The sequence below is a fragment of the Coenobita brevimanus genome, chromosome 56, assembly GCF_032717465.1.
Source record: "Coenobita brevimanus isolate Jiangsu-jjx chromosome 56, ASM3271746v2, whole genome shotgun sequence".
NCBI lineage: Eukaryota > Metazoa > Arthropoda > Malacostraca > Decapoda > Coenobitidae > Coenobita > Coenobita brevimanus.
The window spans coordinates 39,589,822-39,610,617 of NC_137009.1; the positions used below are offsets into that span (position 1 = coordinate 39,589,822).

General features: G+C 40.7%; 2 protein-coding genes across 2 annotated transcripts; one reads left to right on the plus strand and one right to left on the minus strand.

The window, feature by feature from the left end:
- Window positions 1–2,860: 2,860 nt before the first annotated feature.
- LOC145401730 (dnaJ homolog subfamily C member 28) lies at window positions 2,861–10,150 on the minus strand. The gene is made up of 7 exons (XM_080273912.1): window positions 10,133–10,150; window positions 7,851–7,979; window positions 6,629–6,790; window positions 4,920–5,128; window positions 4,404–4,548; window positions 3,424–3,561; window positions 2,861–3,148 (listed from the first exon to the last, which is right to left on the minus strand). Exons 1-7 carry the CDS (start codon window positions 10,148–10,150, stop codon window positions 2,861–2,863), a joined length of 1,089 nt encoding a protein of 362 aa, XP_080130038.1.
- Window positions 10,151–10,629: 479 nt separating this feature from the next.
- Window positions 10,630–17,309, plus strand: LOC145401783 (serine/threonine-protein phosphatase PP1-beta catalytic subunit). Its single transcript, XM_080273962.1, has 7 exons — window positions 10,630–10,681; window positions 12,470–12,601; window positions 13,443–13,673; window positions 14,859–15,035; window positions 15,326–15,477; window positions 15,953–16,087; window positions 16,769–17,309. Exons 1-7 carry the CDS (start codon window positions 10,630–10,632, stop codon window positions 16,871–16,873), a joined length of 984 nt encoding a protein of 327 aa, XP_080130088.1. The 3' UTR covers window positions 16,874–17,309.
- The last annotated feature ends 3,487 nt before the right edge of the window (window positions 17,310–20,796 follow it).

The window sequence follows — 20,796 nt, forward strand, 5'->3', positions numbered from 1 at the left end:
CCCCAGCAGTCCATCCCAGACGATGCTGTCGGTCTTGTGATGGTGATGGTTGTAGTAGTGGTAGCAACACCAGTAGTAGTAGCAGTAGTAGCAGTCCTTGCAGGGTGGTTGCAGTAGTATTAGTAGTAATATTAGTAGTAGTAGTTCTTGTGGAGGTGGTTGTAGTAGTAGTAGTTGCTGTTGTTCTTGTAATGGAGGTGGTTGTAGCAGCAGCAGCAGCGGTAGTAGTAGCAGTAATAGTAGTAGCAGCAGTAATAATAATTCTTGTGGTGGTTGTTGTGGCTGTGGTAATACTAGTAGCAGCAGTAACTGTTCTTGTGGTGGTTGTTATGGTTGTAGCAGTAGTGGTAATTCCTTTTCAAAATGTCAGATTTGATACGAGACAAAGGCATCTTCAGGAGGAACAAATTCACTGTTATTCTTCATTAATTTCTGTAGACACTGCTAAAGAATTTTAATAACCAAACCATAAACTCGGGAGGATGTTTGAATGTTTTTTATTTATTATACTGAATATGTATCATAAGCAATGTTGGGTCTGGTTAGTACTTGGATGGGTGACCGCCTGGGAACACCAGATGCTGTTGGCATAACATTCTCCCTACGTGTCAAGTGGGGTTGGTGGAGGAATAGTGCCCCTCCCTGTAAAACAATTAACTCTAAGCCCTTGGCCACCCCGTTTGGGATACATGGCATCTGGCAATGAATGAATGAATGAATATTTTACCAAACAAAATCTCTATTTCTCTGTCGTTGTAGGGGACACAAATTCTTATGAGTTATATAACTGTCTTTGAAATCCTCTGAAAGGAATGAAGATAACAAAGAAAACTCTGAGGGTAGGTTTAGCAGAAAAGGAATCCTCATTTCATGCAGTGTCATTATTTTGGCACATACTGTACACTGAAAGTAAGAGGGTACAAATATCCAGCTTTCGTGAATCAGTCAGCTAAAACAAGTAAATTCTAATCCTTTTCTACTCTAGCTTTGCCCAGATTTTCATTCATTTGTAGCTATTTCATGTGGCTCTGAGGCAGCTCTACTTCCATAGCACTGCTTCATAACCAGCATCGTATTCTAGTGTGACTCATTTTTTAAACTCAGCATTCAAGCCGGAAATGGCAATTTTAGGCCACATTAGAGTACATAAAAAAGTAAAATGATGGTAAGTCTAATGGTACATGACAGTAACAATGGTATTTGGACAAAGTTTGCATGATACTCTTGCCTATCCCTGTTATTAAAAATGGGACTAAAATTACCATATGTCCATCTTGAATGCTGAGTTTTAACAATAGACTAATATCAGAATATGCTGCTTGTTATGAAGAACTGATATGGAAAGAATGTACAAATCTAACCCAACCCAACCTACGTATCTTCTCTACATACCCATCCACAAATACAACACTGGTCATATAGGTAAAATAAACAAACCTTATAATAAAACTACATTTATTCCTACACAAAAATTTCAGCGTGATCCTAACTACAATATATTAATTTGATATACACTGTACAGTATGTCCTTCCCCTAAAATATTGGCACCTTAGTTTTGCAGAAACACATAGGCCTAAATCTTTAAATCTGGTGTCTCAAAACATACACCACTCTGTTATTTTATTTGTTTAAATTTCTAGTTCACATAATTACCACAGAGATTCTTACTTATAATCACAGGACGCCCCATATCTCACAATATTTCATTCATGTATCAAAGTGATATGTAATATGGGTGATACATTTTGGGGGAGACTGTGTACATACGTTTATATCCAACCAACCCCTTTGTTACTGTTGTTGCCTCCTGGTTCATCTGTTTATCTATTCATCTGTTCAACTGTTTACCTGTTCATCTGCTTATCTCTTAACTTGTTCATCTGTTCATTTATCTGTTCATCTGTTTATGTTCATCAGTTTGTGTTTATCTGTATGTTATTCTGGAGGCTGGCATACCCTGTCGCCATCCTTTGTGTTGATGAAGTTTTTGTAACTAGGTAGTGACATTGCCAGTGATATCAGTGCTACCACGTGAAGGCATCCCTCTCCAGCACATGGAAATACAGTAGATAATGGTATGCATCTTAATCTTCAAACATTTCTCACAACTATCACAAAGCTTCCATTAGCCTTTTCCCTATAATGGTGATGATGATGGTGATGATGATGATGATGATGATGATGATAATGATAATGATGATGGTGATGATGACGATGATAACTTCCATATACGCTATGGGGATGCAATATCAATGTCCTGTATCATTTATTCATTGCCTATTCCCACTGCCACACCCATGCCCACACCTGCAGAGTGAGCCACTGGGTGAGTTTCTAGTACAGTGCTGTTCATGGACCACCCTGTATTCATCCCTCCTATACTCAGTTCACTCTAACTTGGCCTAAAATTGCCATCCCTCCACCTTGAATGCTAGGCTGTAACAAGCAATGAACACTACATTGCTATACCCTTTTCACCTTGACTTGGCGCAGATTTTCGTCCTTTTGCAGCTTATTTCACATCACTCAGTGGCAGAAAAAGACAATGCTACAGTCTTATATCCTCTTCATTGCATTTTTTCATGACTGGCATCATATTTTGGTCTTATTCTCGTTACACCTTAGCATTCAAGATGGAGAGATGACAGTTTTAGGCCAAGTTAGAGTAACAAGGGTATAGTCACGAGGTAGTGCTATGAAAAAGGACAAAAATATGGGCCAAGTTAAGGTGAAAGGAGTATAATATAAACTATGACGAACACTTATTGAAAAGAAAAAAATCATCACTATTAAGGGGTCAAGATTAAAAATGGGAGAGAGAGAGAGAGAGAGAGAGAGAGAATCACTGTACTGAAGAGGTTATGAATACAACCTCCTAAACAAACTCATGATACTAACTAACATGCCAGATCTTTCCTCACTCCTGCGTCTTTCCTCCTCCTTGTCTTCCCTCTCCTCCCTCTCCCTCTTCTCTGCCTCCTCCCTCGTCTCTCCCTCCTTCAGCACCTTCTCCGCCTCCAGCCTCAGTGGAAAGTGGGTCAGCTGTTGAGTCAGGAGCGGAACGATGAGGTTGAGCTTGTTGATGTTTTTGTTGAGGTCACGGATGTGTGATGTGCGAAGCTGGTCGAGGGCTGCCTGCCACTGTGACTGTCACGGAGAAGTAAATAGTTAGTCTTCATTTGCTTTCTCTCTGTATCTAACTAAGGTTTTGGATGTGTGACATGTGGAGATGATGGAGGGTTGTCTGCCACTGGGACTGTTGTGAAGAGGTAAGTAGAATGAGTTTCCATTTTTTCCCTTTCTCTGTCTGTCTGTCTATCTATCTATCTGTCTATCTATCTATCTGTCTGTCTGTCTGTCTGTCTGTCTATATCTATCTAAAGCTTTGATGTGTGACGTGTGGAGCTGATCGAGGGATGTACCTGTTCGTGTGGGGTGAGAGGCAGGGGTCCCAGCCGGCACCGTGCCTGCCTCAGCTTCTGCCGCACCACCTCCCGTGCCAACCGCACCTCCTTCTCCACCACCACCCACTCAGGGGCAAACCCATTGTTTATCAGGTGCTGTGGAGGTGGGTAGGAATCATTAACCCCTTCAGTACAGGTAAAAATAACAGCCAACCCAACATTACAACATTTGCACAGAAGAGAGATGCCTTCATTTTTTTTTTTTCTTAATGCAAGAAAGAAGGAATCAAAGGCCGGAGCCCGCAAACCGTTCCTTCAAAAAAACAAAACAAAAACAATACAAAAGAGAGCCAAATTCAAGATCCGCTCATTTCATGTGGTGGCAATGATATGAACCATCAGGGGAAAACCCATTACAGGTACAGTATTTATCTTGTGCTATTAAGGTGAGTAGAAATAATTATCCCATTCACTAGAGTACAAGTGAAGTAATAACACCTAATCCTATATGATAATACACAATTTTATATCACTCCCTTTGCCTTCATGGGGTGGCACTGTTTGGGTGATGGAGCTGCCTGGTTATACAAATATCCCTCAGTTCTCTCCCTATCTGCTGAAAGGATGATCGTGGTGTGAAAGAAGGGTAGCTTTGGCCTGCAGTCCACTAGGTTCATATTCAAACAAGCCTGGGAATGCAACTACTGGATTACTACTACTACTACTACTACTACAATGAAATAACAAATAACCACACTCTTGCTAATCTTCAATATTTCTGGTTCCATTCCATGATGATGATGATGACAATGATGATGATGATCATGACAGTGATGATGATGACTAATGATGATGATAATGACAGTGATGATAATGACTAATGATAATGATGATGATAGTGATGATGATGATTATGATGATGACTGATGAAGATGGCTAATGATGATGATGATACTGATGATGAAGATGGTGATGATGGTGATGATGATGACACCCACCTCATTAAGTTTATGCGTGGTGGTGTCAACATAAGGATTGATGGTGCGTTGAGGTAGGGGTTGTCCAGCAAGACTCAGGTTGTCAAATTCCCCTCTTGCCATTGCCTCCTGAATAACGTCATCAACCATGCGATCGATGCCATACCTGAAATGGGAAAATAAATAAATAAACAAATAAGTAAATAAATACAGTAAATACACTAATAAATTACAAAGGATAAACATGGAGGCCACAACAACAACATTCTTTTGTATAGTAAGGTATTTATATCCATTCTTTCCCACACACATACCATCTCTCTCTCTCTCTCTTTCTCATATACTGTTCCACTCTCTCTCACTGTTTGTCTGTCTATCTCTGTCTCTGTCTCTCTGTCTCTATCACTCTCTCTCTCTCTCTCTCTCTCTCTTCCACTAATAAACTATTCCACTTTTCCACTTTCTCTCATTGTTTGTCTGTCTATTTCTATTTCTGTCTCTGTCTCTGTCTGTCTGTCTCTCTGTCTCTCTCTTTACCTTGTGCGAATCTTCCTAGCCTCCTTGCGATCCTTATCCACAAGCGCTGTTTCTGGGTGACTCTCGGATATTCGCTTAACCCTATAGTCCTGCACGGAAGATGCCGCTCTCTGGGCTCGGATTTTTGTGTACTGCTTCTCTCGCTGGCTTGGGGTCCCGATGCCGATGCCCTCGTAGCTTAGATACTGGCGATGTTGTGGTGCTGTGTGCTGCAGAGACAATACAAGTACAGTTATAACATCTTCACTGTATCATCATCATCATCATCATCATCACCACCATCATCATCATCATCATTATCATCATCATCATCATCCAGACCTTTTTTCCTCACACTAGTATTGAGTAAGGACAGTTATAATATCTTCGCTGCATCATCATCATCATCATCATTGTCATCATCATCATCATTATCATCATCATCCAGACTTTTTTTTTTCCTCACACTCGTATGGAATGAGATAGGGTCCAGAGAGCCCCCCTTTAAAAAAAATAAATAAATAAATGAATAAATAAAAATAACTGATACAAAGTAAAAGTAACAAAAGTCTGCCCAGGTGAATAAGCCACACTCCCATCTATACACCATTCTAGCCCCTGGAACCCTGGCTTCATTTCACAGGCATAAACATCCACACTCACATGTTTTATACTGCCTATCAGCTATAATTTGACCAAAAATTGTACAGTTATACTCTTTTCACTATGACGGCCTAAAATTGCAACCTCTCCATCATGAATGCTGCATTGTAACTAGCAGAAACTAACACTAGAATATGGTGCTAGTCACAAAGAGAGCAAGTCATTGTGCACCTGCCCAGCACTGATGGAAAGGATGTCAAGTGTGTTACTGTACACTATTTTGCCACTGAGCTACGTGAAATAAATGGCAATAGGACAAAAATCTGGACTAAGTTAAGTTGAAAAGAGACTAAGTTTTCCTTAAAATTGCTTCACGGTTGTTCCATTCTTAAGCTGCTTGAAAAACAACTCCTTGAATCAATAAAAAGTGGCTTTGAAGAAAAAAAAAATGAGCTTTTTATTTATGCTTTTAACTCCACTGTCATCAGTTAAAGATGTCTAACCCCTCTGGTCCGGTGATGTATTTCCTGTCTTATTTTTGCTGCCACCTGATGGTTTTGTTTACGTTGTATGATACTTTTGGTACTGGGAGGATTAGATGTAGGCTTCCCTGACCCATTCATTTTTCAAGGTTCCCCCTCCCTCCAGCTGAATTAAGTCATCTGAAGACATGGAGAGTAAAAAAATAAACTACATCATGGGACTGAAGAAGCTGATGTTGCATTTTGCCGGCATATATCATAAATTTAAGTGAGGAAAAAAAAAAAAAAAACAGAAAATCTATAAACAGAGAAGATAAGTAAAAATGAAAAGAAGTTAGCAGGAGAATGAAGAGATAATGCTCCAGTCAGGCTGGAAATCTGCATATGTTTGCTCCCAGAGGTTTTCAATCATGTGTACCCACCCTTACATATACAGGACAATGTTAGTCTGGTGTTGTTTCCTACTCCTCCTTTCAGCTTTGACATTCATTTTTCAGTCTTCGCGTCAACCTTCATTCCTAAATCCTTCTGCTCCTCCTCGTCATCATCATCATCTTTCTTGTCCTCTCCCTTTCTTCTCCGTTTCCTCCTTTTTCTTCTCCTGCTCTTCCTCCTCCTCCTCCTTCCATTTTTCTTCACACCAACCTTTATGCCATAATCCTTCTCCTCTTCCTCCTCTTCTTCCTGTTTCTCCTCCCTCCACTTTTTCTTTTGCTCATAATAAAGTCCATACTCTCCCTCACACTTGTTTATGTTCCAGCGGTCACTACTAAACTTCTCCAGGAGTCTTCGGTATGCATGTTCCACCTGTTAAGAGAGAGGGAATATTAAAATGTTTTGGAATGTACTGTATTAATGTGTGCACCTCTTCCTTGCTTGCATATTTTTGTATACCTTTGGAATGTATGAATGTGTGCAACTATTCCTAACCTACCGGTACTTATATCTGTACAGTATATTGTACATTAATACTGCAATGTACTGGGTGGGGGCATATCACATCTCCATTGACAAACTGATGTTCCTTCGCTATATACATCAGCTGGAACTTAGGTCCTGTAGGGGCTGAATGTGTATAGCATTGCTATCTGGCATGTGCAAAATGGCTGTTGCAATGGATACAGTGTTATGTTATTTATGTCAGCTGTGTCCTTATTAAAAAGGAATACAGTACCTGTATGTATGACTCAAGAATATCAGAGTAAAACGGTACGTAATTTTCTAGTACAATGTCCAGGCAAAGTATACTAATATTAAAGACAGAAATTGCATACAGATGCTGTTTAGGTTACACAAATCTTAACATTCAGAATTTTGACTTAGAGGAAATGTCTTACAGTGTATGTTTATTTTTAGTACTACAGTACAAAGTGTAGTTTGTTCATTTATCATTAATGCGTTGTCATCTTGGTTCCAGACTCATATAGATATGAACTGAGTGAACAGCTGGTTGAGAATGCCTTTCTCCTACAGTTAACTGTTTTTATTTGAGAGGACATGGAAAGAAGTGAAATGTATAACCAGACAGCAGAGCAGCCTGGGTGTATTGATTTCACCACATGAGGGGATCCTTCTCCAGCACATCATTGCAGTGTGTACAGCAAGTTCTATTTGTGTCTTCAGTCAGATGCCTTAATACTATAAGGGATGGACACAAATAAGTCTCCTGCATCACCCTGTCCTCTGCCATCAAGCATTCCTTTCTCCAACTCACCCCCTCCTCTCTCATATACCTCTTCACCCTATCCATCCATCTCATCCTTGGTCTGCCTCTTCTCCACCTCCATCTCACTCACACACACTCTTCTAGTTGATCTCTCACTTATTATCCTTTCCAAACAGCCATTTTTAATCAAAAGAAACATACCCGGTGAAACTTCTCAGTATTAGCATTGGGTCCAGTGTCGGGGTGGTACTGTTTGGCCAGCTTAATGAAGGCATCTCGTACCGCTGCCTCATCACTCGGGTTTGGCAATCCTAGTTCATGGAAATAGGCCTGAGGGAGGAAAGGAGATACAGATGTATATTATAAATCCATTGATCTTAACCTTTTTCTGTTATCATCATCATCATCATCATCATCACCCAGAACTCTTCTCATTTACCTCTCCTACCGGTATCTGTGTACTTATAGTCAGATGTTCTAATCTCAGAAGGGGTGGCCACAAACAAATAGCCTCCACATTATCCAGTCCTCTGCCATCAGGCAGCCCTCCCTGCAGCTCAACCACCCTCATTTATATACCTCTTCACCATATCCCTCCACTTCCCCCTTAGTCTCCCTCTCCTCCTCTAACCCTCCCTCTCCTCCTTCATCTCACTCAACCTCTCCTGGTCAACCTTTCATTCTCCATTCTCTCCACATGGGCAAACCATCTCAAGGTACTTCTTCTAATGTTTTCCATTGATTTTGGATGTAGCAACAGGAAAATAAAAGAGACATCAATGTCTCCTAAGATGCATAAAATCCTCAGGCATCAGAAAGAATAAAACTGAATGTCCAGGAGTCCTGTTCTATACCATTTAGATAACAAAATCCCATCTCTTTCTAAAGCTCAGGGAAGACTGTGCCTATTTTTGAAATGCAACTTTAATTTCTTCAGTAGGATTATATATTTTATATTTTTCCCTGTGAGAATGAGAGAAAAGAGTAAATAAGCAAGTGAGAGAGCAAGAGAAAGAACACAGAGAAGACACACAGAACACACAGAGTGCAGACATAGATCATATACACAGAACACACAGAAAGAGCAGACAGAGATCATACTCTGAAAACATAAGGAATACACAGAGAGAGAACACAGAGAACACACAGAATAATCCTTATCCCTGGAGTGCAGAGCTTGTATAGGAAGCCAAAAGCCAGGCCACTTGGGTCCACATGGAGCTGACACTCGGACACACACACGCAACATTACCACCTGTGGAGACAAAATGACACGGTTGATAATGAGATGGAGGGATGGGGTGGAGGGGTATATGAGAGAGAGGGCAGCTTGATGGCAAGGACAGGGTAATGTAGAGGCAATTTGTCTGTGGCTACCTCTTACAGAGTTAAGGTGTTTAGTGATAGGTAGATACAGTATATGCTGGTGTTGTTGCTGCTGTGGCCACATTCATCTAAATGTGAGCCTAGTGAACTGCAGGCTGAAGCTACCCTTCTCTTGCAGTTCACATCCTCCTTTTGAGGGGACAGGAAAGGAGCTGAGGGACATTTGTATAATGAGGAAGCTGAGCCGCCCTGTTAGGCTATGTCAGTGCCACCCCATGAAGGCATCCCTCTCCTGTACATATAAAGACATATAAGGAAAAAAAGAAAAGAAATCCCATTCCATGTCATTTACTCCTTTTTCACTGTAGTAGTAGTGGTAGTTCAGAGGACAGGAAGGGAACTGAGGGATGTCTATAACCAAGCAACGGTGCAGCTCTTTTACATCAGTGTCACTGTCAATACATGAAGGCTTTCCCCTCCAGCGCTATTCAGTACATTGTTTCCCCTAAACAGTAGGTTGCTTCCATGTGACTTCAGGTACAGTACTGCTTATACAGGTACTTCAGCCATTGACCTCTACTTAAATTATAATCTGAGGAAGCCAAGGTTGGGAAGCAGAAGACTGGGTATGGCTTAAAGGAGCTCAAGACTATAATCAACATAGTTCTATCAAGGGATGTCAAGTTTTTGACAGAATTAGGTCAAGGCTAGTATTGTATCAAAAGATGTCAAGGTGTTATATGAAGGATGTCAAAGTTTGGGCTGACAAATATCGAGGTTTAAATATGTCAAGGTAAGGACTGGGGGATGTCCAGGTATGGTCTGACATGACAAGCTTTTTTTTATTGCCCAAAATATACTAAAATGCCATCCAAAGGGGAATTACAAAATAGGCTGTTAAAATATATGTAAATAACTCCGTAGTCATGAATGTTACGTAATTCTGCACATGGTAATCCAGTTTTATTGTTTCATCCTATATTGCCACAATGCCCCATCAGGAGCATAAGGGCCCGGGGCTAGGCTAATCACAGTTACGACATTAAGGGGAGGCTGACCAGTAGCTCTTCCCTGAGTGGCACTGTAATTAATAAATCCCAACCATCCCCGAAAGTAAACCCCTCTGGACCTCATTCGATTGAGGCACCTTAACCCACTAGACCAACAGGCGCCATGTAGGTATGCAACTTCATATTTCAAGAGAGTAACCGGACACTCACTTGAGGACCAGTTCACTCGGCTATTTCTTCGACTCTTGTTGTTGTTGTTGTTACCGGAGTTTTGTTTACATTATCAGCTGTGTATAATTGCCATGATTTCTGGAAGGAACCAGAACGTTTATAGAAAAGGATTTATAATATCCTTATAATTGACTCTCCAATGTGATGCTCTCATGACTTGTCGTAAAGTCATATTAGAGTATTTATTGTTTTTTCGAAATTGTGATCGCGTTATAGGATAATGAAGATAAGAATACATTTATCAAAACAATAAGCCAAAGAATATAAGTATTGCTATGCTTATTCAATTTTAATACAATTTTCTTGCTTTTCTATTTGCAATTGTGCGAAAACATTGAAAATTTTAAGTTTTTGTTAATCCAAAGCCACAGATAGCGTCAGGAATCCGGACCAATGAGGCAAAATCTTGCAAGATGGCCGAAGCAGAACTTGATGTTGATAACTTGATTTCTCGCTTATTAGAAGGTAAGTACGTAAATACTGATGTCGTAGGTGTGGCGAGGGTGTGTGTTATGTTAGTAGCTACCTGTGAAAAAGAGTGAATATGGCTTGGTGTTATAGAACGCTGGGAAAATGAGGGTATTATGAGCGTCTGGGTTGTCCGAGGTTGTGACATGGGCTGGGTCGTGTTGTTACAAACTTCTACATTATTGCATAGGCGCTATATCACAACTTACTATCACATTTATCAGCCCATTCCAATACACTGATTGGTCCTGATAGCATTTTATTTCCAGATATTATATATTTTGTGAAGTTTGGATGTTTCAGAGTAAATGTAGGTCTAGGTTGTTAGCAGGTTTTTATCCTCTGTGGCAGGTGTGTCCGGCGGGATTAACCTCTTCACTCTGTAAGAAACCAGAACTATATTTTCTGGGAAGCACCAGATGGAGCATCTTCTAGTCTTTAAGGTTTATGTTAGTCCATAAGTTTATTAAGCCAGTTATTTTCTGGGTTATTGTGAACAGTACTGTTACTCCTTTTATTGTCCTAAAACCCAGTTCATTGTACCCTAGTTGTTTTGATATTAATCTCTTTTAACCTGAATGAAAATGAGGTACTGTGTGTATCAGGAAAATTTTTGCATTCTTCTGATTACCCAGTACCGTAATGATTTTCTGATGCCACTTAGACTTCTAACATTTTTCAGAGTCTCTTCATTGGTACTGACCGTCATTTCTACAGAGGGTTTTCGTGTAATGTTATCTAACCTGAAGTCCGCCCTTATCATGATAATGGGAGGAAAGTAACACATGAAGCTAACGGCCTTGTAGTAGTTTTTCATTCTCTGCATGTCCACAACTGTCATAATAGACATGATTGAGAGGAAACCCTTGATCATGCCTGTTATGTTCTAAATAAGGAGAAAAATTATTAAACTGAGTGAGGAGAGGAGGCAATGATGGCATGCCTGGCTGGACCAAAATGAACACAAACGCAGGAGTGCACTTTCTTGAGACTATCATTTCTTGAGTAGCTACTGTAATATTATTGTCTCACATTGGTCTCTTTCTATCTATCTATCTGTTGCCAGATGCCATAATCCCATACGGGGTGGCCACAAACAAATCGCCTCCACGTCACCCTATCCCCTGCCATTTCACTACCCTGCTCCCAACTCACACCCCCCTCTCTCATATACCTCTCCACTCCATTCCACCAACTCATCGTTCTCCACATTATTATTTAAACAAATGGCCTTTAGATTAAGTGATATATATCAAGGGGTGGCCTACCTTTGCTTTCACTACAGCTTTCCCATTAAATGTTGTCACTGTCTATCTAAAACTCTCACATAAACCATCTGTTTGGTCGAACCTGACATCCATCCGTAACCCCTTTCACCTCCGTTGATGATCAGATGTACGATACGCAGTCTGGTGAATTGGACCAGTAACTAAGGACACTCATTCCTACTTTATAACTAATGCACATTGAATATAACAGTGGCACAGTTAAGTATTCAGGTTGTGCTAGTGGCCAAGTTCTTTTAGGTGAAAACAAACTGCCTATATCTCAGTACAATTATTTATGGTAATTAGCCATCTCTGTCTTTAGCCGGATGCCATAATTCCTCAAGGGGTAGCTGTTTGACTTTGAGTTAGTTGTTGTACAGAGAGCAGAAAGGGGCATTAACCCTCTGCCAACCCACCTGTTGACACATAGGGAACATGTATGGGTTAGTTATATGGTTACCACCTGGCGTTGTAAATGGTTATGTGATTGTATATTCAGTAATTTTCTGTATTTCAGTGCGAGGATGTCGGCCGGGGAAGAGCGTACAGATGACAGAGGCTGAAGTGCGGGGCCTGTGTCTTAAGTCCAGAGAAATATTCCTTCAACAGCCAATACTGCTGGAGCTGGAGGCACCGCTGAAGATATGTGGTGGGTAGAGAGAAAGAGAGAGAGGGTAGGAGGAGAAGAAGGAGGAGGAAGTGCAGTTAAAGGCCTTTGTTGGATGGCTGTTTGGTATAGAGTAAAGGTGTACAATGAAGACAGAAGGACGACAGATCAAATATAAAACTTTTTCTTGATCCTACAGACCCCATTCCTAAGAGTAAGAAATGGGGTGATGATGATGGTAGTGATGATGATAATGATGATGATGACAATGACAGAAATTAGAGGAACATAAACTAATCTTTCTGGATCCTGACATCTCCATATATAGAATGTAGAATGAGGAATATATTATGATGGTGGTGATGGTGGGTAAAGATGATGATAATGGTGATTACTAAATGATTCATGATGTAGTTGGCAAATACTGATATGCAAGTTGATGAGTGATAAGACAGATAAGAGGTGTTGCTTGTGTCAAGATAATAAGAGCCTCACATTCAAGGGTTATCAAAGATCTTTTTTCCTTATGACCAGGTAGTGAAATTATTATTATTATTATCATTAGTATTAGTAGTAGTAGTAATATCTATTATTATTATTATGTTTTTAGAATTTGCCTGTTAATTTATTTTTCTGCATTACATATAGTATTCTCTTATGTTAATTGTCTTTTTGATATTGAGACTTTGTAGCACCAGTTCTGCCAGTATTTGAAGTCTTATTATTACTGTATTATTATTATTATTAATTGTTATTATTCCCTTTTTACATTGCTTTTAAATATTCTGCTTGTTATAGGCTATCAGTATAATATCTGCATTAGTGACATACAAGAGGATATTTTGTCGTTCAGTCTGATGATATATATTAATGCCCCTCACAGGTGACATCCACGGCCAGTACACAGACCTGCTACGCTTGTTTGAGTATGGGTCCTTCCCCCCTGAGGCCAACTACCTCTTCCTGGGCGATTACGTGGACCGAGGGAAGCAGAGCCTGGAGACCATCTGCCTCCTGCTGGCGTACAAGATTAAATACCCCGAGAACTTCTTCCTTCTACGCGGCAACCATGAGTGTGCGTCCATCAACAGGATATATGGATTCTTTGATGAGTGTGAGTTCTGAATTTTTATTAGTTGAACGCTTGCTCCTCTCTTCCTGTTTCTCCCATCTTTCCTGTCACTTTTTATTGCTTTTCTTTACACATGGGTTTACATTGAGTGACAAGCCAAATGGTTTCCTGTAAGCCAAGAAACCCATTACAACGCTGGGTGGTAACCATATAACCAGACCATACGTGCTCCCTACGTGTCAACAAGTGGGTTGGTGGAGGGTTAGTGCCCCTCCCCGTAAAACAAATAACTCAGAGTCAAATGGCCTCCCCATGCGGGATTATGGCGTCTGGCAATAGATAGATAGATAGATAGAATGATTGCTTGCTTATTGTTCTGTCTTGTCGTGTTTCTCTCTTTTCATCTCGTCTCTATCTCTTCATCCATTCATTCATTGCCAGATGCCATGTATCCCAAACGGGGTGGCCAAGGGCTCAGAGTTAATTGTTTTACAGGGAAGGGCACTAATCCTCCACCAACCCCACTTGACACGTAGGGAGAACGTTATGCCAACAGCATCTGGTGTTCCCAGGCAGTCACCCATCCAAGTACTAACCAGACCCAGCGTCTCTATCTTTTCTTTTAGTTTATCTTCTATTATTAACTGTTTCAAATGCATTCCTTCTCTCTGTTCTACTCCTCCATTCTTCTTTTCTTCTCTTCTCACCCCTCGACATAAGCATCCCTGCTGCTGGCCTGCACGATAACATACTATAGAATTTATTCCTCCTACACAACAGCCATAAGTGTGCATCCATCAACAGGATATATGGATTCATTGATGGGTATGAGTGGGGTTTTATGTAGTTCCATGTTACAGTATATACCGGTAGTTGTATTCCTGTCTTTTTATTTTTTCCTCTTCATCTTTTTTTTCTCTCTCCTGTTATGGATTGTTTCAGCTGCCTTTCCTCTCTCTCCTCTCTTCTCATTTTATTGTTATTTCCAGGTTGAAAGAGATATACCACAGAACTACAGAAGAATTTACATACTATTTTAACAGCTTTGCTTTTCTCCTTTCCTCTCCTCTCCTCTCCCCTCATGTTACAATATTATTATTATTTCCAGACTGAAGGAGATACAGCACAAAGCTGTGGGAGACATTGACAGGCTTTTTCAACTGCCTTCCTTCTCTCTCTTCTCCTTTCCTTTCCTTTTCTCTCGTTTCACATTATTATTCTCTCCAGGTCGAAGGAGGTATGGCACAAAACTATGGAAGACCTTCACAGACTGTTTCAACTGTCTGCCTATTGCGGCGATCATAGACGAGAAGATATTTTGTTGTCATGGAGGGCTGAGTCCGGACCTGCAGAGTATGGAGCAGATTAGGAGGATTATGAGGCCTACAGATGTGCCAGATACAGGTGAGAGAGAGAGGAGAGACAGACAGACAGACAGAGACAGATCTTTATGTGAGTGGTGTAGCCTGTGAGATAAAAGCAAGATTTGTGAAGAGTTTGCATGATGATTGAATGGATGTATGAAGGGGTTACTGAATATTGTGTTAGCTCGGTCAGTGCCAGAGATATCCCCAGACTTAATAAAGCTACATTACCAACACTAGGACATCATTTTGTGGACGAGGTTAACTGTGTGCCTCCCCAAGTTTTGATAACATTTTCTGTCTGGCTAATGACTCACTTTGACCTGGCAGGGCTGCTTTGTGACCTGCTGTGGAGTGACCCAGACAAGGATGTGTCGGGGTGGGGCGAGAACGACCGGGGCGTGTCCTTCACCTTCGGGTCAGACGTGGTCACCAAATTCCTCAACAGACACGACCTGGATCTCATCTGTCGAGCTCACCAGGTAACCATTGTGCCACATGCTGTTCTCCAGAATTTCCACCCAGCTAGTTGCAAGTACTGGATTCCCGTTTCATGTGTAGTTGCTGCTTATTTTTTTGTCACAGTACTGTATCCTATCCTTCCCCCACCCCTAGAAAATAATTATATAAATGTGCTGTGTCTGATGATAATGAATTTTCTTTAATCTAGTTTACAGTATGTATTACCAACAAATATTTATATCTTATTAATGATCAGGTTTGATTTCTGTGATTTGGTTCCAAAATACCTTGTTCGCCTCAACTTGGATTCTTAGATACCCAGTTGACCCCTAATTTAACCTTGAAATAAATTACTGACTCATAATTTGACCCCAAAAGACTTGTTCACTCCAAATTTGACCCCACAGAGACCTCATTTATCTCTTTATTTTCCCCCAGATTGTATCTTTGCCCCCCAAATATACCCCATTGACCCCAGATTTGACCCTGATACAGGTGGTGGAGGACGGGTACGAGTTCTTCGCCAAGAGACAGCTGGTGACGCTCTTCTCGGCACCAAATTATTGCGGGGAGTTTGACAACGCTGGGGGAATGATGTCTGTGGATGAGACCCTACTCTGTTCCTTCCAGGTGAGAGAGAGAGAGAGAGAGAGATCTGAGGGAGAGGGTGGGAGAGAGATAGGAAGGGGAGAAGAGGGAGTAAAATTTAGGGAATGATAAGGAAGTTATATAAGGGAGGGGGGAGTGAGTTGGGAGGAGGGCAGTCAAATGGTGGGTGACAGAGCGACTTGGAGGCATTTTGTCTCCGGCCACCCTTTTGCGGGATTAGGACGTCGGGCTATAGATAGATTGATAGATAAGGAACCTACTCGTAATAGAGGGAATGTTCTGAATTTATAGTAGTGGGACATTATGGAATGATGATGGTGATAGGAGTTTAATTAATCATGTAGAGGACGGGGGCCTCGCTCTGCTGAATTGAAATCATCAGGTAATAGTTGGCCTATGGTGTGTGTCCTGTGACTGGTTAATATGAGATGCTAAACAACAAGACCGTGCTGTAGCTGGAATATAATAGCTGTGGTTACTTGCTTTTTGGAGGGTAAAGTATAGATGATGATTATGGGAAGATTATTAAGACAGAATGATTTTAAGTATAATAGAATGATGATAAAAACTAAGCTAACCATAATGATAGGATGAAATCAAATGATGACTGTTAAGATGATAATGACAAGCCAGTAAATACAGGATTTATCAGTCCAAACCTTTATCCCCTCTCCAGTATATAATGAATTTTCAATCTCACAGATCCTAAAGCCGTCCGAGAAGAAAGCGAAATATCAATACACCGGCCTGAACCAGCCCCGCCCCAGCCCACCAACGCGCCAACAACAGCAGCAACGCAAGAAGTAGCACACGGACACACCAGGCACACGGGGATTGAAAGAACAGATGGTCGGTGGGGCTGGATGGAAGGACGGATGGGATCGAGAAGGGCGGAAGGACTGAGTTGAATTGGTGGGCGTGTTATATTAAAAGGGACGGAAAAGAAGCGGGGCGCAGAGATGAGAAGAGCCGATGGTTGGTGGGGTTGGATGGAAGAACGGATGGAGTGTGGAAAGGTGGAAGGACTGAGTGGAGAGTTGATGGGGGATTGATAATGTAAACAGATGGATTAAGGGCCCGGGGATGAGATGTGATGGGGGGGGGGAGGTAGAAGTAACAGAATGACAGGAAAAATGGAAGGTTTGAGGAGTGGTGTGTGAGTTTGGGTTTTGCTGTGTGGAGGGGTGGATAGATGGAAAAGCAGTTGGATGGAAGGCCAGAAAGCAGAAGGATTGGGGAAGCGGTATATGAGGCAGTGGTTAAATATGTGTGTTGGGTGCAATGCAGTGGGAACAATGTACGCAGAGGAGAGGATAAGGAACGATGGAGGGAGGGTTGTTACAGGTGGTGTGATGGTGGGTGGGTTGTTAAAATTGGATGGAGGGTCATTCATGTGTGTGGAGGGTCTTTGAAAGGAGGGAGAGGGGTGGGTGGAGGGTAAAGCAGTGTTAGGGATTGATGGATAAACAGATGGAGGGGATGGGGATGTTGGTAGGTAGTGCAAGAATTGTAATTAAACTGATTTGCCAGACTTTAGTTCAATAATTATACAGTCTGGATCAGATATTTTTGTATTTTATAGTAACATGCATATATACAGTAGATTACCTTCCCTCACACCTCTTCGCTCCCTCCTTCTTACCGGTACCTTCTCTCCATTGTTTTTGTCCCCTTCCACCTTCCACTCCTCCTCCCCCCTACCCCTCTCCTCCTCTTCCTCCTTCTCCTCCACATCATCCTGCCACTCCTCCTCCCCCCTTTCCCTCTCCTTGTCAGCCTTCTCCCCTTTGTTCTGTATACCCTCGTACCAACTCCCTTGTATATACCATACAGTATACATTTCCTTTCTATGTTTCTTCAGTTATTACTATCTGTCCTCCCCCCTTCTTCCTTCCTTCTTTCCTTCCTTCCTTCCCTCCTTCCTTCTCTGTCTCCTCCCACCTCTTCCCAGCATACCTAACGTCTATGCACTAGTTAGATAAGTCAGAATATTGGTCTACAAACTGATTTACAAGCAGTTTACTGTTGTTTCTGGTATATGAAGATAGAATGAAGAGAACAGTCCCACTTCATGTCCGCCCCCCCTCCCCCCCGTATTATCGTAGTTGAAATATTAAAATTCACTTACGAGATAGTCCCTTCGTTTATCCGTAATGCGTAAGCCTCCCATCAAAAAGGTTCGTAGTATCTTAAGTCGTATAATTTCGTGAGTAAAATGTACAAACTCTTCCCACATCTGCCAACAGTGCATGAATTTACCAGCCGAAAATTTCATAATACTGTACCCTCAATAATGCGATGTTGAAAATCACATACAAGCTTTTACCTTCAAACTGTGATTTATGAATGATCCAGCACAAAGAAAAAAAGAAGAAGAAGAAAAAAAGAAAAGTGCTGTACGATTCACTGCATGTTCATGTGATTTATGGCAAGATTTTACAAATTACAGCAGGTTTGTGCAATTTATAGTAAGATCATACAGTTCACAACAAGTTCTTATGACTCCTAACAAGTTCTTACAGTTCACAGCAAGTTCTTGCGAAATACAGCAAGTCCGTATGATTCATGGTAAGATTGTATGGTTCACAGCAAGTTCGTACAATGTGCAACATCTTCGTACGGCGCATAAATAGTTAGTGTGATTGACAGCTTGTTCCGTCTTTCCAATCAAACATTGCTGCGTATGAGCTGACGGATTCTCAAATGAGCACAATATCTCAGTTGATGACAGTAAGATCACATTGTTTTGTCCATAACTACTGCAGATCTTTGTTAAATCTCCAGCTTAATGTTGTGTTGTTATTTCCATCCACACAAAACATCCTTGTTGTAGGAGTATTGTTCATTAAAATTCCATTGCCTCGGTATAGCTGGTTGTTCCTTTCAGCTTATAGTACCACTTCTGTAGAAAAAGTTGCCATTCTCTTGCAGTCCACCATAATAATAGATTGCCAGAATTCTGCAGGCCAAAAAGACGTGAAAGTTGTTAGAAGTAAGGAAAATTGGAGCTTTCAGGATACACCCTTACCTTTAGAAAGCCAGACTAATGGGTTGCTGGACTATTGAGAGATGAGATTTGAGTTATTATGGTGGCAAAATGAATCGATCTTACTGTCTGTGCAACCAAGGGAAGAGTCTTGTGGGCTTAGTGCACTCCCTGGCATCTCTGCCTCACCAGTTTACGTATTTCTGTTATGGAGGTAAACTCAGTGGACTGTAGACTGAAGATGTTTCTCCTGCAGTATGCCATTCCCCTTTTTAGAAGATAGGGAGAGAGTTGAGGGATGTTTATAGCAATGCTAGTGCATACAACATTGTGGTGGATTAATATCAAAGTTGAGAGATGTTTATTTGTTTATATCAGCACCAGTACATAAACATACTGTGCATTTATATCATAGTTGAGGCATGTTTATATTAGTACCACCGAATGAAGGCATCTCTACAGCACCGATACTTAAACATATTGTGACTTTATAAACATACTGTGCCTAGATATCAGCATCAGAATATAAACATAGTCTACGTAAAGATTCACAGGCAATATTACAAATGAATAATGTGGATGCATAAGTAGGTAAGAAGAAGAAGAGATGCCAGTGAACCAACTAAGCCACCGAGAATACAACCCCGAGGAGTCAAACCGCGAGTCCAGTGTCTGACATCTGGCCCCTATCAGTACCAAACCCTTCGATGCCTTAACCTTGTACAGCCAGCCCTCGTTATAAGGCCATCGTTATTATTATTATTATTATTATTATTATTTTTGTCATCAACAATTTGCTATAGAAAATTTGCCTGCCCTCACCCTAGCCTTACATGGGAAAAAGAGGTCAGGATGATGATGATGATAAAGATCCATTACTTCTTTTGAAGATGATTTGTCAATTTGCCCCTCTCTTCCCACGATTATTAATTTATTTTTTAGCTATAACTTTATCAAGTTCACAGGTAACTATCGAAAAAGCATTCAGAATTTCATAGCTACCCATGAAGCAGATTTTCCAGTTTCCCAGATTTATGGTACCAGCTTTATGAAAAAATAATTACAGTATATATTTTGTAACACCTTTTAAAATACGAGAAAAAATATATAATGTTTTGAAGTACATCTTGATAGTTATATATATACAGAAATAGTATTATATTCTGTAAGTTCATTGAAAGAATTTATATGAAGAAGTTCTGGTATATTTTAACACATCTCTGACAGTTGTGCAAAAGGAATTACAGTATTTTTCAAGACATACCCGACATATAAGTAAAAAAAAAAAAGGAAAGAAAGAAGTATTGATATTTTGGAAGACCCACCTGACAGTTCTGTGGGAAAAAAGTGACTATTTTGCACTTTTTAAAAAATTACAATAGTTACGATATTTTGAATAATTTACGATATTTTGTAAGAAGAAAGTAATGAGATAAAAGAAGGTTCAGATATTTTTCAACCCTTGCCTAATGTCTTATAGCGAGGACTTGTCTGTAGTTTTGTATATAGTGTACAGGCTCAGTATCATTTATATAGCCTGATGTGACTATAGTGTGTAGTGGCTGGGTTACTGAGTGGAAGAGGAGTTACACGTACACGGAAGTGTACATAGACAAAAATGCGCACATTGTTGGGGAATGCAAGGTAGTTTTTATGTTACAGAGACATATACACCAAAACAGTCATATAAGTATACAGACAGAGACACAGACATTATGTGCACACAGACATGCACACACATACA